Source organism: Coturnix japonica, chromosome 2 (genome assembly GCF_054131305.1).
Source record: "Coturnix japonica strain WE chromosome 2, WE-NBRP24, whole genome shotgun sequence".
Classification (NCBI taxonomy): domain Eukaryota; kingdom Metazoa; phylum Chordata; class Aves; order Galliformes; family Phasianidae; genus Coturnix; species Coturnix japonica.
Window position 1 is genome coordinate 108,416,831 of NC_140664.1, and position 17,418 is coordinate 108,434,248.

Consider the following 17,418-nt stretch of genomic DNA (forward strand, 5'->3'; position numbering starts at 1 on the left):
CAAGAATATGCTGTTTCTAATAGAATTTTACAACAGAAAAGAGAGAGAGAGTGTGAGAGAGAAATAGATATTTCAACCCATTTCCTAACATTGCCTATCTGATATTTTTCAGTGAGGCTGCACCTTGAGTACTGCGGTCATTTTTGGGCCCCTCACTACAAGAAAGACATTGAGACCCTGGAGAGTGTTCAGAGCAGGACAATGAAGCTGTGAGGGGTCTGGAGTGCAGCTCTTATGAGGAGTGGCTGAGAGAACTGAGATTGTTTAGTCTGGAGGAGGCTCAGGGGAGACCTTATCACTCTCTACAATTGCCTGAAGGAAGTATGTGGGGAGGTGGGGGTCAGCCTCTACTCCTGTGTAATGAGTGCATGGACTAGAAGGAATTGCCCCAGGTTTCATAAGGGGAGATTCTGTTTGGATGTTAGGAAAAACTTCTCCAAAGGAGTGGTTTGGTGCTGGAATGGGCTGCCTGGGGAGGCAGTGGAGGCATCATCCCTAGAGGTGTTCAAGACAATGTTGTACTGAGGGACATGGTTTAATGGGAAATACTGGTGATAGGCAGATGGTTGGGCTGTGTGATTTTGGAGGTCTTTTCAAACCTTGGTGAGTCTATGAAAATCAGCCTATTTCATAGCCACGTTATAAGAGTTTAGGGCTTGGCACAGCCTTCAGAATATGAAGGACATTGTAGATTTGAGGGTCTGCATGGAGTGTGAAACTTTTTTTTTGCTTGGATTAGAATGCTTCAATGGACACAGGATGTAGAAAAGTGCTGTGGAATGGAAGCTCACCTTATTCTGTGAGGAATATTTGTGGTGTTCAACACAATGGATGAGTGTTTGTATTGAACAGATCTCCCTTGTTTGGAACAGAAGAAGCAGCCTACCCGCAGAGCGTGCTGCCTCCTCATCCCGCCTCCGCCGCCCATGTTCCCACCACCGCACTTCAGGCACGACTGGAGCTTTGTAAGTGTGGCTGAGGGACCTTCCTCTTCTCCTTACATGAGTTTTGATGTTTGACAAAGACTGACTCTTTGAGCACTTCTTCATGGTGTCACTCAGCAAACACCTCTGGCTGTGTTGTAGGGCTCTATTACTTTCTTAGAGCAAGGCAATCCTGAACTGAAGGAAATGTAAATGAAATAAACCAAGACAGAAAGGCAGTTTCCCATCCTACACAGTGATACGGAGTGTACTCTATACAAATACCTTATTTGGATTACATCTGCCTTTGTGGAATCTATTCCCGCCATTTTGCAAAAGTGAAGGGTGTGTTTGAGTAGCTGGTATGGAGTTTTCACTCACACACATAAGCATTTTCCTGCTTTATATGGCATGTACCCATTCATATATGTTAACATAAACAGTACATGGTATACACTGGGTATATGATACAGCAGTTTGACCACACGCACTTATTGCCCAGCCCTGTTACCTCCAATCTGTTTTCCATCCCAACATAATGAATTTTGCCACCTACAAGTAAATCTTATTTCTTAATTCTACTCTTCATTTGCCATATCCAAATTTAGCAACTATTGCAAGCACTATGTAAGTAGAGACTAGAAACATTTCTGATGAGAACTAATCCAAGAAAAAATACAGCATTAAATCCCATGTTGTCTTCAGAGATAATGAGATTGAGCTCAGTGTATTATTCCCCCAACCCAAAGCCTAATTTCCTCTCCCTTTCTCATCTCTTGCCTAGACCTCTCCTGCTTGTGCCATGGTTTCCTGGGGAAGAAGACCCAGAGAAAAGATCCCCTTAGGAAACATGGTGTACTGCTTCAGGCCCCTCAGTGAGGATGAGTTTGGGACCAGGACCAAATATTCCAGAGAGTAATCTGAATACAAAATTGCTCCTGGCACCATCTCCCCATAAAAATAATAATGATCATGATAATTAAGTGGTTAGCAGGAAAGTGGGAGCCATGTGAATTCTCAGTGAAGTCTCCGTGCTTTGAAGTTCATGGTTGGAATTTTTCTAGAAAATGGCTTTTCACTTGGACAATTTATTAACCCAGTGTTTCTGCCTCAGTGCTTGTTTTTATTTCCAGGGGAGACAGAGGGGAGATGATAGATATATTTTCTGATAGGACATCAACATACCAGTTTGCTCATGCAAGCCCAATTTTAAAGTCAAATGATTAGAGACCCATTGGTCTTTAAGGGGAGTTGCTTCTGGTCAGTAGTGAATGAATGCCTAGTTGATATCTACTGGAGCGAAGTTCACACTGCCCATATCCCTGCTGAGTGCAGCCTGTATTATTAGAGCAAAGCTGCTATTTTTGGAGAGGAGTTGCCACTTGTGAAGCGTGATGAAGGGAGCAGGGTCAAGGCTAAGAATAGCCCTGGGTCCCACGCTGGCTCAGGGGGGACGCGATAGCCCAGCTGCGGCGCGCGCCTGGAAAAGGAGGAGGAAACATGGGACAGAACACCATGCTGAAGTGATAATGTTGAAGCATCCGCGAAGATAACCTCATGACACATCACAGGCTTCTCCCCGAGGCAGTAAATAAGTGCTCTGCAGGCTGTAGTGGCTGTGTATTTTTCCATGTTCCCTGTAAGTGCTCATTCATACATTTTATCTTACCTAGAGGCTGCTTGATCTGCACATGAAGGAATTGTGTCAAGAGCTCCAGACAACGCAGGCCTTCTCTCTGCCTGACTCACATTGCCCTGCAGGGCCTCCTGGTCCCCAGGTGAGTGATGCATTTGTGACCAAACCACAATACTCTCTCATTTGCTCCAAAGTCCTTATAATGCTGTTAAACGTTTTCTGTAAATGCCTTTTATAGCTTAATAAGAATATCAAGCCCTGGCTTAATTTCATTTTGACATGACTATGCATAAATCGTGTAGGTTTTTTACCTTGTGTTCTCATCCCTGCCCTGATTATTCCAAGTTTGAAGTTCAACTTTCATTTTCTTGGTGTTTTACAGTGGGTAGCAGCCCTGAAAAACCCCAGAGGTGCCATCAGATCCTTCTGAGGCTCTTTGCTGGTTTATCTGTTTACTTTAGGCTTAAAAAAGTAGATCAAATTTGGTTCAGACTGTAATTAGCTACATTCTAATTTACACTATTGAAAGCCTAAAATAACTCTGCCAACTAAAATAGTTGGAGTAATTTACATTTGAGGATACAGTTTGCTCCTGCTCATGTACAATTTGCATCATGTTTTGCATGGTATAAGACAGCCAGGCTCCAAACCTGAAGTGAGCGATTTGTATGGTGAACCTCATGTTCCTTTCATCATAGCTCATGGGATTTCCCTCAGTCAGCTCCAAACCTGAAGTGAGTGAGCTGTATAGTGAACCTAGTGGTCCTTTCATGATGGCTCACGCGATCTCTTTTAGTCAATTAGAAACAAATGGAGATCTCTTGACTGAAGCACTCTAGAAACAAAACTGCTTTTCTCATTTGGGATTCAAGGTCTCCTTGGATCAAGAAATCTTCTGAAAAAGGAAATGCCCCCGCACTTCCCATGTCAGTACAACTCTCCAGTTGCCTTCAGCAGTGAAACAGACCTGGCATTTAGAGACAGTGTTCAAATACCACGTTCAACACCCTGACCTTGTGGGTTTACACCATTCCCCATTGCCATCCACAGGGCTGTGGGTTGAGGGAAGGCAACCACCCAGTGCCTTCTCACAGATACAGCTCAATAACAGCATTTATTTCTCTCCCTAGGGTCCACAAGGAATTCCTGGTATAATGGGACCAAAAGGGGAGAAAGTAAGTGCCTGTTGTTACAGTTTGGTGCGATTTGAGAAGTTTAGGAAAACGATTGGAGAGAGGGTGTTGGATGTACTTTTTTCGTGTCTGTTTAGTCTATGATGGGACATAAATACATGTGTGGATTTGTTTTATTTGAATGTAAATGTATGGATGGATTCAAAGCTATAATTTAAGGTTTTATTTTCCAATGTTGATTTTCAATCTCAAAATAGTTTTTTTAATGGCTTCTGATAATAGCTACTTGCTTCTACATTATGGGTGAGAGAGCAGCTTGGGTGCAAAGTCAGTGCTCTTACAATTCCTGTATTTAAAACACCTCCTCCTATGGGAGCATGTGAGGGACAGAGCTCTCCCACACAGCATTGGTTGTATGGGCCAGCTTGTGTTAAAAGCAGTTTAGGTATTAATGTATGGCTTCAGACTTGCAAAGTGTTTGTACCATGATGATGTCTACCTAAAGCATCAATTACATGCTTTTCTTGACAAGGAGGTGGCTGTAGATTTAGGGACGAGAGTGCAGGCAAAGTCCAGAATCTCTGTTAAAGTAATTCTTCTCATTTTACTTCTGGAAACAAAGTTCTGAATCCAAAGGTGTTCCCAATGCTCTTTGTAAATGCACTGACTAAAGAACCTCTGTGGTCTATATGTGCTGTGTCTAACCTGTTCCTTTCTCTGGCAGGGGGAGATTGGCAGGCCAGGAAGAAAGGTATGGACGAAGGTGCTGCCTCAGATGCCAGCTCAACATTTGACATACACAGGAAACACTGAATATAAATTGGCTATTATTGAAGCTCACCCTGCCTGTGTTGCTCCAATAGCCAGGAGGTGGCAGGGAGCTCTGGGTGCAGGGCTGGAGAGCTGCCACAGCTGGTTTAATTTGCTTAATTCCATCAGCCAATTAAAAGAGTGGGAGGTTACCTGAACTACTGTTCTGTGGATAAGGGAAGCAGAGTATAGGACCTACCATAAAAGATAAATAGAAACAACAAAGCCAAACCAAACTTTTTACTGCTCCAAAGCAGAGCCAGGCTTCACCCAACAGCCCCTATAGAGGAACAGCCATTAACGATTACACTTCCAGAGCTTTGGCACCAATGCAATCTGCTGACTGCAATCCTGTGCTTGCTGACATATGAGCCATGATAGATTGTCAAAAATATGTGCCCCTACGTGTGTTGAAACAGAATATGTTATCTCAGTTACTAACTGCTTCCATTTAATGTAATTAATTTTAAAAGAAGACAGAAATGCAGGATGAAATCAGAGATATGCAGGGGGTAGTCACTAACCAGGAAAAGAGATTCTGTTCTAATAATAAGCAAAGGATTTTAACACCAGCTACTGATCAGTGATTCTAATGAATATGAGACATATAAACAAAGAGATCTTTTACTTTCCCCACTGTGGGGAAAATACTGTATTCTTCCATGTCTCCTTTCTGCAGTGGAGACCTGTGTGTAGGAATAATGTTACATGAATTGTTGTAATCAATGTTTTCCGTTCAAGGGTAGACCAGGTCCCCCGGGTGTCCCTGGGATGCCAGGACCAATAGGATGGCCTGGACCTGTGGGGCTGAAGGTAAGACCAAAATTAATACAAGATAATCTACTAAACATCATGATCTGAACACGAGGGCTGCTCAGGAAGCCTCTGCACCACTGTCTGCCGGAGACTGGGGAGATGAAGCAGTGTGAGGACGCTCAGTGCTTGCCTAATTTCTTACACTGCTCTGCAAAGGCCATCGCCTTACACTGCACTATCTGCCCAACCCCTTGCAGAACTTCTTAAAACATGTCACAGGTAAACAGAAAATCACGTCTAATGAAGACTCACTGATAATCTCTGCTGTTTCACAACCACATGAATCAGTGTTTCAAAACTGACCACTGTCTCTTATGACTGTTCTTGATAATCTCTTTGCCTAGATATACTTTTTGACAATATAAAGGGAACGTATCAGGCTACTTTCAGGAGAAAAGGATTAGAAACCACATGGATTAATAGTGTGTTCTTTGACCTCACTCCCATATGAGCAGACATTCATCCTGGTGAATTTTCTTAGCTAATAGCAGTAGAAATGACAGGACATACTTTACTACTGCAGAGTGATTAGTCCATTTGCTATAAACAAAGCTGCAGGATAGTCCTTTTTCTGAGTTTTACCAAACACAGATGTACAGATCTTCATAGGAGCCACTGAACAGAAAGTTTCAACTGGGACATTTGAGATAGATAACCTGCTTTTATCTATCCAGCACATGTCAGGCAAAATGATGGCGTAGAATTCTTATCTTGAAACTGCAATTTCAAGGGAATCTTCAACTATTCGTTCACTCCATGAAAGCTGCTACCTCATCTCAGAGGATATGATGCCATAGATTTTGCTGCTGCAATTCAAGTCACACCTGGGAAGCAGACCCTCAGGCTCCGTATGGTTGCGTTAGATGAGGATCATATTCTGCATAGCATGTGGGAATGTAGGCAAGCAACTGTGTGCTTTTCAGTCAGGGTACTAAAAAGGAGCCAAAGTTCACTTTGAACTGAGTGATGGGGAATGGTGTCTTCCCAAAAGCACTGTGTGCTGAGGTCTCCAGCAGTGGGAGCAACGAGAGCAGAAGGGAGATACTGCTACCTAATTTCCACACAGTCCTATGTACTGGGAGCGGAGCAGTCAAAACTCATTCATTTTGTTCATTTTTAGTTTTTGTATAAGCTCTGGTTATATTTATGAAGACTCTAATTTTGATTTTAATACCTCTTTGCTATAGCTTTTTTCTGTGCACTTCCAGAAGCATTTTTCACATTCAGTGTTGTGTATCAGTGGATGTTTAATGTCCATTCTCCTGCTCCTGTTGTCTCCTCTGATACATCTCCATTCTGTTCTCTGGATATGTTCCTAACTTCATTTCTTCTGTTCCTTATAAATTTCTACTTCCTGCCTTAGGGCTCCAGTTGAATAGAGGCCAAAGACGTCTGTGCTCCCTTGGTTCAGTTGTATCTCTCTTTCCCGTTTCTTCTTCTGATCTCTGATATTCACAGAATCTGATAGTGATCTTCTTTATAGTCATTCATTGCACTTTATTCTTGCTGTAAATACCCTGTAAACTGTTTTGTTTTGTTTTAAACCATGTTCTTATCTCTGCCTTATATTTTTTTGGTTGGATCTACTTCCTCTTCGTCAGACACAGCCTTGTCTAATCTGTATTTCTTCTACTTTGTTTCTTTGGGTCTTTTCTGAACTGCTGAGGCAGCAGCCAACCTGAAAATCCTCTCTAGTACTGGGAATGAGAGTTAACTGTGTTCTGCTGGTAGGGCTGCTGCATGTCTGCAGAGGCTGCCCTTAGATATAATTAGCTGGCAGCAGACAGAGAGGATATTGTAAAGCCTTTACATGATTTATTGTCTCTAAACCACTGTAAAGCCCATTATATCTCAGAATGATGATAAAAGTAATCATGTCTCTTCAAGCCACAAAGGCTTGCAACAAAATACCCTTCTTTTCTGCAACTCAGTAGAAGCGATGTTTGCGAGAAACAATGCAACTTCATGCAGAAAAAGGATGTATTTCTGCTGCTAATTTGCTTTCACGTCCTTTAGCGGCGTCTGCCAAAACTAGCATACCAAAGAGAATGTAGATAGGAAAACAAGATAATATGTGTGGTTTCAAATAGAACACAATTGCAGTAGGGAACTCTGACTACAACGTTACAGGAAGGTCAGGCTTGTCTCATGTATTTGTCACAAAACCCAGAGCACTGAACTATCAGTCAGACATTCAGATACGACCTCAGCAGAGAGCCACAATCAATAACTCTCTTTATTGACCTCTTTAGGGTGAAAAGGGAGATTTGGGTGTGATGGGATTGCCAGGTACCAGAGGACCAATGGGCTCCAAGGTTTGTTAAGCAAATGCTGTGTTTTCAGACATTGGTTTCTAACGCTCTGCTGACAGCTGCTTCCCTCATAAATTTGCTGGAAAGCATCCATCAAGACATAGCTTGTCTAATACAGTTCTCCTTCAAGCAAGGCTATGGGTTTTGTTTTTGTTGGTTTTTTTTGTTGGGCTTGGCTGCATTTTTGGCTTTTCATAGAAATGCTTTAGTGTAAGTTATTACATAACACAAAGATTTATTCTAAAAGCAAAGCAAATAGATAAGTATCCCACTGGAATACTGCACTTCTTCAGTATACCTGCACCATTAATTCAGACATGCAAGTTTTTTCGCCCACCTCTATAGACTGGAGAACATTTCTGTCTTCTACTAAAGCTATGTGTGTGTGTTGACGCACACACATTGATAGTAAGCTCAGTTTGGTCCAGAAGGTCTGTTATCTGCACATCATTTTCTATAACATGGCTTCTGCCTTTACAAAACTTGTGCCACAACACTTTAAGGAACTTGATATAAATGATGTATGTGGATTATTCAGAAGCAATGGCAAGAAGAGCTGAACACAGTATTTTTCTTAAAGGGAAACTCAGCTTTATAGTAATCTCCACTCACATGATGGCTTAAATGTAATTTAAGGATGTTCTGCAGGGAGAGAGAAAAGAAGAAGATTATTTCTAAAATTAATTTAGGTTATTAATTGTAGTTTCATTCACTTTCAGTTACATTTAATTTCCCTTGTTTTACTTTTGAAAGCAACATTGAATTGTCTGGCTTTAGCTGGCTTTTTCACATTAGCTTTTGGGCTGATTTGTCTTGCCTTTAATTCTTATTTCATAATTCTGTTTCAGTGCACTTCTAGAAGCTATAAATATTATGTTGCTGTTACAAGTAGATGCAATTAATTACTTGTGCTTCGTTTCTTTCCTTCACTTTAAATTTGCAAGGTGTGAATTTGCTTCTTTGGTTATCTTGAAAGTGAGAAGCATTAAAATATCTGTCATTCCCTTTAGGGTTTTCCAGGAACTAGAGGAGAAAAGGTCAGTGTAACAATAGAATAACATGTAATTTTGTAATTGGGAACAGTTGTACAAAAACAGTAACTAAAAATAAAGTCAAATTTTGATGGATGAAGGCTGAAGGTCTCATTAAGAAATGCAAAGATGCATTGAGAAAGGAGGACAGTCGTGTGACTTGGGGTGAGATGTTGAAGAGATGAGTCTTACACCCCATTTTCTTGTGAACAAGTTACTACAGCAAACCCCACTAGAGTTTCCCTATCTCTAGCACGGGTATAATGATCCTTAAGTGTTGGTTGGGCTTATTTAGGCTACATATTCTTTGGCATGGAGACTATCTTTGTTATTCAGTGGGGCCTGACTTTCAGTGAAGATAATTTGGGAAACAATTAAGTCTCAAGTATTACATCAAAGGAAGACTTTTGATAGAATAAGTGCCTTTTTCTACCAGCCTGACTCTTAATTCTACTGTAATATCAATGAAGGTAATAAGGAAAAATTGTAGGGTATCTACTGTGCATCTCAGCTGAAGATACTACTGTATTCTGCGCCATGACAAATAATGCCTCACATGGGATAAATGTTTCTCATTTCCTCATGAAATGATAGTGATTAAGCTGTTGCTACCCTGTTATCTCTCACCAGGGTTCCAGAGGGGACAGGGGTGACAAAGGAGTCAAAGGAGACCAGGTACTTTTCCAGATGGCTGTGAGTTTTAGCTGATCACATTGCGGGGCTTTTTTGTTTTGTTTATGCTGGTGCCACTACATGGCACTCTGCATTTCTCCTTAGAGGCCTAAACTGGTGCTGCTTTGTCAAAGCTCACTCCAATGATTTTGATGAATTTTCTCTTTTCGCTTTGCAGGGAGAAACAGGCTCCCCAGGAATGCTGGGACAGAAAGTAAGTGGGCACAATGTATTGGGGAATTTCAGTAACTGCTGGCACACAGACAGTAAATGGCTTTAGGGACATTTTGGAAAGCATAACGCATTGAAAGTCTTGCTTGACTCAATGATGAACATTTCTTCCCAGAACACTGGTTTAGTGATAATCTTCTGTCTATTTAACATAGTCAGACTCGTAATATACATTCATGAGCAGCCTAATTGTTTGTTTGGGTTTTATTTTTCACTTATTTTTCCATTCCTTCCTGCAATTCCAAATGTGCATCTTAACAGCAAATGTGATATTGCCAAGAGTTGGAGAGTTTTGCTTGTCTTCATCTCCCTTCTAGGATATTCCTGGTCTCCCAGGGATTTTTCAAGGAGATTTTGATAAATTAAAATAAATGTTTTTGGCGTCTCTCTCATTTTAAGATATGATGTGAATTTCCAGGTAAAATACAGCGTCAGTGTAATCTGCAAGAATTGCATGAACAAAAACATCATCCACCTGCTGTGTCGTATAAGGCAAGTATGATCTACTTATGTTCTTTTTCTTTCCCTCTTCACCCACCAAGGGAGAGATGGGCCCAAAGGGACAATCTGGAGCACCAGGACACAGAGGACCTATAGGAAGACCTGGAAAACGAGGCAAACAAGTAGGTCCATGGTGTTTCCCCTTCAGTTCCCTGCAGTTCCCAGTGTTTGTATGATGGTGGGGTAGGACTGTGTGATCTGTTCTGTGCTGGTGCTTTGCTTTTGGTCCCACTGGCAGCATTGTAGCACCTTGCACGTGTGTCCAGGTCTTGTCTTCCATGCTCAAATCCCTTGCTGTGCAGCATAGTTCAAGTAGCTTTTTCCCTATTTTGATAACTATCTCATTGAATATGACCAGAGCAGACCTCGAACCTAAAAAGCAGACCCTTTGAATCCTAAAAATCACAGAGTTAAGCTCTGAATCCTATCTGATGACTGGAGAGCAGGACAAAGTGGATTTGTTCTGTCCAGTGCATCCCATCTAGTTCAATGAGGCTTTGGCCAGGCCCAGTGCTGATGACACAGGTCTTGCAGAGCTGCAAGGTGTCCAAAAGAGTGCAAAGAATCAAAGCACTACAGCACCCCTTTTTCTCTCAGTTAATACTAAAATCATATTTAATTCTTAGACTAGGATATTTATGTCATAGCCAAGGAGACCAGTTCCTTTAGTAGTCTGAACTGCCATCTGCAGAGTCTATTTCTTTCCTATGACAGGGCAGGGAACTGTACTGTACTGATGCTGTTTTTAACATACATCTGCTTAGATACAGGAGCTTGTAGATGCTGTGGTTAATGGGCTCAGCTGAAAGCATTTTGTTTTCAGTCTGGTTATGCCCAGCATTGCAGACAGAAGCACAAGCTTGCTTTGCTGTTGGTCTAATGTTGTCAGCTATTAACTGAAGAGAAAGAAAACCCAGTGTGGGGATAAATAAAAATTGGGTGTTGGGTGTTAAGTCATGACATGAAGAAGGTATGTGCAGTGTGTGTGCTGTGTAAACTGTGCTCATCTGTCCCGTTAAAAGGGATGTGCACAGAATGTTGCTCTGTAGCGTAAGTCAAAGAAAAGACAGAGTGCCTGCAGATCAACAGGAAAACTGCAGTCCAAGAGGACTTTGTGCTTGATCTTTCTTAGACATTTTATCACATTACACAATGTCTGGAACAAAAAGCAGTCTCATAAGATGTCACAGTTCAGGGCAGCAATCAGTGTGATTGAAAGAAATGTAGTCTTGCCCTGAACAAGGGATTTGTGGAGGCTTAGTACACAACCCATAACTGGCACCTTGAAAGCAATTTCAGCATTGATCTGCACAAAAACAGGGCTTCTCTTTCTGTAATTAGTGAACTATGTATTTCCTTTCTCCTTTAAAAAACAAAATCCAAACCTGCAGGTGGCATTTTAAGGCTGTGTAGATCCGACTGCTGCCCTTAAGTGCTGTAGTTATCTGGCTGTTTGTTCAGCTGATGTTTTCCATCAACATAGAGCCATTTCCTGTCTCTTGATCCAGCTGACATCTCCAGATAAAAGCAGCTAAATTAGGAAGGTGTCATTTCCACTTCCATTTTGAGATATCTCTTGATGGTCCCATTCACTTCTTCAATTCTGCTGTGCCTCTGGGGCAAGCTCTTCCTAAATGATGGCCGGGAATTGGGAGCCACAACTCATCACAGGCTCACTGTCCCCAAACCACTCATAACACTCAAAGCTCTGTGACTTGAGAGCTGACTCCTGAGGAGCAAGTTTAGGATTTCCTTCGTGAAGGAGGAATGACTTAAAGTTTCTGTCAAGATCACCTGGAAAAAAGGGAGAGGGCTGTAAATATCAGTATGTCTGGGGCACGCATTCTTTAATCTACCTATGCTAAGCAAGAGGGCATTAAGCAGCCATTCCTCCAAAACAGCAGTCACAGAGTTCAGCCAATTTTCAGTCAGCAAATGTCAGAATAGCGCTGGGTTTTCTCTGCTAGATCCTTATAGTGTGGGGAACAAGATTTCCCAATGTTTTCTGTGAGGGCTTCAAAGTCTTGGCCTGCTGGTTTTGTGTATTCTTGTTGCATGATGTAAGAAGCAATTAGTGATCAGCATTGCTGACATTCACATAAATCCTGGAATATTTTAATGGCACAGAGCTTATCTAATAGAATTAAACAAAGCAAATATTCAATTACTTCTTTATGGGCCATAAAATATATATATAATAATAATAACCTTCCTCTGTTGAAATGGTGCAAGTGACATTCAGATGTATTCACGGGATGCGGGATATTCTATAACAACAAATTATTTTAGCATATATTACTATGAATGCTTCATTACTATGAAACTAGCTATACAGCTGCCCATCATCTGTCCTTGAATGAACATTAACCTGAAACTGCTCCATACTGAAGGAATTAGTCTCATTGCCATTGAAAGAAGTATAACACGGCACATTTTTGTTTTACTAAATGATATGCTGTTACATAAGAATGAAATCAGTTATCTCAGCTTTAAGCTATGTAATACACTTCTGAAATATAAAGCTGAGAAATGCAAGCCTCAGAGAGAATATGAGCAGGAAGATAAATATAGTTATTTTTAATAAGTGTCACCATATTAAATTCAGGAGCAAAAATAGGAAGGTGTTGAATAGTTCTAGGGTAAAACCATCAAATGCCTTGTGGTATGGCTGCATAAATAAGCTCCCCTGAGGCAAATTAGGGCTGATTTTACAGAATATTATATTATTGTGTGGTAACTCTGTAAACTTGTCTCCCATAGATAATTTTACAGCATTTTGATGGAGCGATAAGGCACCAGAGCAACACTGTTAGTCAGCATACAACAGGGCAGTTGCTGTGTGCTAGCCTACACTTCACAAAACCAATCCCTTGCTTGTCTTGCAGAGATTTGTTAACAAAGGTATATTCACAGTGACAGCCAAGGGGATACGTGAATTGAGGTTCTAAAGTACTTCTGAAAATACTGTGGGTCTCCAAGCAATTAGTGTTCTTTTGAAGATCTATGCCCTGAGACTGGGAAATGTCACTGTAGAAGCCCTTGTGACTCCTTATTGAATTTTCTCTTTCTGGAGATGAAATGAATCAGTTTCTTTGTCTAACCTGCAAACTCAGCTTACACTCCTGAAGTCAGAGCCACTTACCAAGGATTTCAGCTCCACCAGCCCTTTGTCTCTGAGCTGCACTGGCTCCTAGGGAATGGGCAGGGATAAAAAGGCATCCTTGAAGGAAAGTCCCTGAATGACTGAAATAAGATCAGGGTGATTCCTGACTCCACACAGAGCAGATCTGCTGGCACTTTTCACTTTCACAAGCAGAAGTCCTGGCTGGACCCAAGCAGAAGAGGAGAGCACCTCTCTTCTCTGGAATGGTGGCTACAAAGTTCATGATGTATGTTCCTATTGGCAGATGCGTTGGTTTTCTTGAAAGGGAATCCAGTGCTGGCTGGGGGAACTTACATGACATTAATTGCTTAGGAAATAAATGAATGTCTCCTCTCTCTTAGGGGCAAAAGGGAGACATCGGACCTGTGGGTATCATGGGCCCACCTGGAAGGCCTGGTCCTTCTGGCCAGCCAGGCCCCCCTGGACCTTCAGGATTAGGTAAGTGGGGATGTACACAAACTGTAATGTTCAATGAAAATGGAAGAGTTTTCCCAACCTGCGTATATGCTCAAGTGTTGGAAAAGAAAAGCAAGCTCAACTGGAAACAGTTGTCGTCACAAATGGACAACAGCAGTTTGTACCTCAGCCATTCGACGTTCTCTTTCCATTTTCTTTTCCCTTTTTCTTCTCTTGCTCACATCAGTGGACTGAAGGTCTCTTCCAGATGTTACTAATGGAAATGGTGCATCTTTGAAGCTGAGGCTGCTTCAACATCTACACACCTTTTGTCTCTCATTACAAAATACCTTTAACCTGAGTAATTCAACTGAAAGTTTTCAGAGGACAGAATTTTCACCATGCTGATGGGAAGGCAGCCAAGATCCTGAGATTACTTTTAAAAGGATTTATTCCATCCACAGAAAGTTTATGCATCAGGCTTGTTGGTCTTTTCCCTCTGGAATATAAATTCTTGTCCTAAACGACCTTCCTGTAATAATATCACTGCTTGCAATATGAACATGTTGGCTCATATCTAATTCTGCAGAGCACTACATCCTTCCCAGAGTTTGAAAGTCAGAAAGCAGTAAGTTTTTATGTATTTATTTGTAGCGCTCCTTTGCTTATTGTTGGGTTTTCCTCTATGAAAACCTTTGAAACAACACTACTGAAGTGTCCACAGTGTGTTGTGGACATCTACAGAGACTGACTTAATGTCAGTCTTACCAAACTCACCACAAAGCTGTTCTGACCAGGCTGAGTTTTGTCTGGAAATCCTAAGCAAGTGGCCATTCTCTTTCTCCAAAGTGGTGGATAAAGTGTGATGTGAAAGACGGTTGTGGCACAAATACTGTTCTTTCTCCTGAAGTGCTGGAATTGGTGATTCTGGAAACTGTTCTTCCTTCCTTTCTCAGTGGTGTTTGTGGGAGATGTGGATAACTGAAAAATATGAACACACACATCTACCTGACCATACTCTTCCCACTAAGACTGTGTTTGGGTTTTGTTTGTTCATTTCATAACAGTGCAACATGGTATTTTGCTTCCTAGGGCAATTTGCAATAGGACCAAAAGGGGAAAGAGGCCTTCCAGGACCTCCAGGAAGATGTCACTGCAGACCCCCACAGCATGTGAATAATCCACCGTATGAGGAATCTGTGTTTGGACACAGGTACCCAAAAGTCCCTGCGGTAAGCAGAATTCTGGGAGGGGATGTGAACGGTTCTTGCATGCTTTTATTATAAGAATCATTGTATTAACTACTACTTTGGGCCTAACAGGAAGATGGCTATATCTGGGCAATGCATTATGTCCAGTATCCAAAACCTATGAGATCAATCTGTGCACAAGAATTTGGTCTCACAACCAGTCTGAGGGTTGTGTGGTGGAGGTGCTGAAATGCAGCAGTTTCAAACCATCAGTAATGTGGCTCATTTTTAGAAGCCTCTCTCTGAACATAAGGATGCTCTTGTCTTGCTGTACACACACAGTCTGTTCTTTCTGTTTTGGTCAGTTGCAGTGTATTTCAGATTGGCTGGTGAAGGAAGCATCTGCTTCTTGCTTATGTATCCTATTTTCTTCTGCACAGACAGTGATTTCAGAGTTGAATATTGGGGTCGAACATTTCATGTGTACAACAGAACTTTCCCCCAAAACACAAACCCTCCACCTTGAAACAAAAAGAGAGTCAGACTTCTGAGCACTGCCTATAGGCAGACACTTACAGAGCTAATTTCACTTGCTAGCCTTCTTGAAGGAATTTTTACGAGCAAATTGGAGAAAGTAATATAAAGGAGAAGGCATTGTTAAAAAGTGACCAAGCAGTTTTTCATCTCTGATATCTTCGGACTTTGTAAATAGTATTTCTGGACTTTCCCTTCAGCTTTTCTATTTTATGCATGATAGCTTTAATTAGCAACGAAACTGCCACCTTTCTGCTGCTGCTATACACAGGCACAGCCCTGCCACTCAACCAAGTGTCTATCACCCACTGCCTTGCCTCTAAACATGCAGCGATTAGCTCTATTAGCTTTCCCATCTGTCATGCTTTCAGAGAGTTCTTGCTTTGTGTGCAAAAGGGACCTGCTCGCCACACGCAGTTTGTTTAACCAGGTCGATGAACTCAATCTTCTGCATGAGTGTGCTGCAGTTCTTGTCAGCTGCTTGCTCACCCCTGTTGCATTGCAAAAAAAAAAATGGCAGAAATGCATGAAATCAAGGTGTATTTGCATCATGCAATGTTGCAAAAAAAATGTGATATATTCCACAGGGAGCTCATAGTCTAAAGAATAAGGCTCACAATGTTATGTGTAGGTCTTACCACCCTCCTTCTTCACCAGGCACTAAGAGTAGAGCTTGATAAGACTGCTCCTTTGAACATAAGTAACCCACATTATATAAACCCTCACATGCTGATAACCAAGAGCCATTTCTCTTGAGAGATGGCAAAGAGAAAAGCCATGTCTCTGTCAGTGCCTGCCCCAGCTGTTTCACCCCTTTGAGCAGCAGCAGGGAGCTTAACAATGCTTTTATTTACTCTGATCAGATCCTCACGCAGCAGCTCAGAAACCTTCCTTGTGCAACTTGAAGACTGCAATCAGGGTTGCTATAGCTGCACGTGGGAAGATGCAGAGAAGGTCCTCCATCCTTCTGCATATCCCGAGCACAGCCACCCACTCACCCATCAGCACTACACTGCTGGGGTGAGTGTAGTGAGGGCAGGAAACAAAGCACTGCTTTTCTATCACTGGCTGTGATTCATTCAGGTTTTTTAATTCTTTGCAATTTCAAAGGGCAGTATCTATGAGATTTTCAGAGGGCACAATCTGTTATTGATTTCCAGAGAAACTACAGCTCTGGGGCTGGGACTTCAGCTCCTGGACACAGCTACAGAATTGGTTCTTTGCTGCCTCTCTGTTTCTTTGCTCTCTTTCATTCTAGCTGAAGGCGTTTTTATTCAATTGGCCTTTGTCAGGGGCTATGGGAATATTCTGCTATGTAAAAACTTCAGGGTAATTTGTTTTAAAAAGAGCCAATTCTGATTATGCTGGTGGGAATCAGGCTTTGACCCACATCTAGTTGCTCTGAATCATCCCATTTGCTTTTTCTTAATTATAAAACAAAAATGGTTTGAATCTTCCTAAAAGAAATTTGATTAAGCTTCCAAGGGAAAAAAGTTATTTCCTAATGCCCCTTACAGCCAGTTTTGGCAAATGAGACATTAAACAATTTTGGAAAAGCTTTGATAAAATCTTGTCCTAATTCTGTCAATTTGTTTCTAATGTTTTTCTGTTTAACTGAAGACTTGAGTTTAGACTAAAGTAGGTGCATATAAAGAAACACGAATTTCAATGCCTTTCATGTCTAAACAAATACACGGTCGAAAAAGGTAAGTGAAGGTTGCCCTGAGCAGTGCTTTATTTAATTTATAGCCATAAACATGCCTAAAAGTTATATACAAACCTAGAGAGTGCTTATACACACGAGGATTTTGCAGTCATGCCAGCGTCGAACTATTGGGACATCTGAAATTGTTTTTGGTGGTGACTGTTTGCATTGTTTGCTAAGTGTTTGCATGGTGGTTATCTGTGGGTGTGTAAGAGTAGGGGGTCACTGGAGCCTTAGCTGGGTACTCAGGAAAGACCATGAGCTTTTGAAGGTTTGTGTCTCTTACCAGTTGCAAAGCAGCATCTTATGTGTGTACATTCTCACCCAGGTCTGACATGCCATTCTGTTTCAGAAAGAAAACTTTT

At 41.5% G+C, this 17,418-nt stretch overlaps 1 protein-coding gene across 3 annotated transcripts in view; it reads left to right on the forward strand.

Annotated features, from left to right (window-relative positions):
• Nucleotides 1-17,418, forward strand: part of COLQ (collagen like tail subunit of asymmetric acetylcholinesterase) — a 31,955-nt gene that overhangs the window by 7,587 nt on the left and 6,950 nt on the right. Inside the window, exons 2-13 of one of the 3 annotated variants that reach the window (XM_085540535.1) lie at nt 853-965; nt 2,597-2,701; nt 3,690-3,734; nt 4,417-4,443; nt 5,244-5,315; nt 7,571-7,633; nt 8,641-8,667; nt 9,292-9,336; nt 9,512-9,547; nt 10,107-10,187; nt 13,570-13,666; nt 14,717-14,856. In XM_085540535.1, coding sequence (XP_085396661.1) covers nt 853-965; nt 2,597-2,701; nt 3,690-3,734; nt 4,417-4,443; nt 5,244-5,315; nt 7,571-7,633; nt 8,641-8,667; nt 9,292-9,336; nt 9,512-9,547; nt 10,107-10,187; nt 13,570-13,666; nt 14,717-14,856 — 851 coding nt within the window. The remainder of the gene's footprint in view (nt 1-852; nt 966-2,596; nt 2,702-3,689; nt 3,735-4,416; nt 4,444-5,243; nt 5,316-7,570; nt 7,634-8,640; nt 8,668-9,291; nt 9,337-9,511; nt 9,548-10,106; nt 10,188-13,569; nt 13,667-14,716; nt 14,857-17,418) is intronic. The other 2 variants (XM_085540537.1, XM_085540536.1) reach the window with 2 other exon arrangements.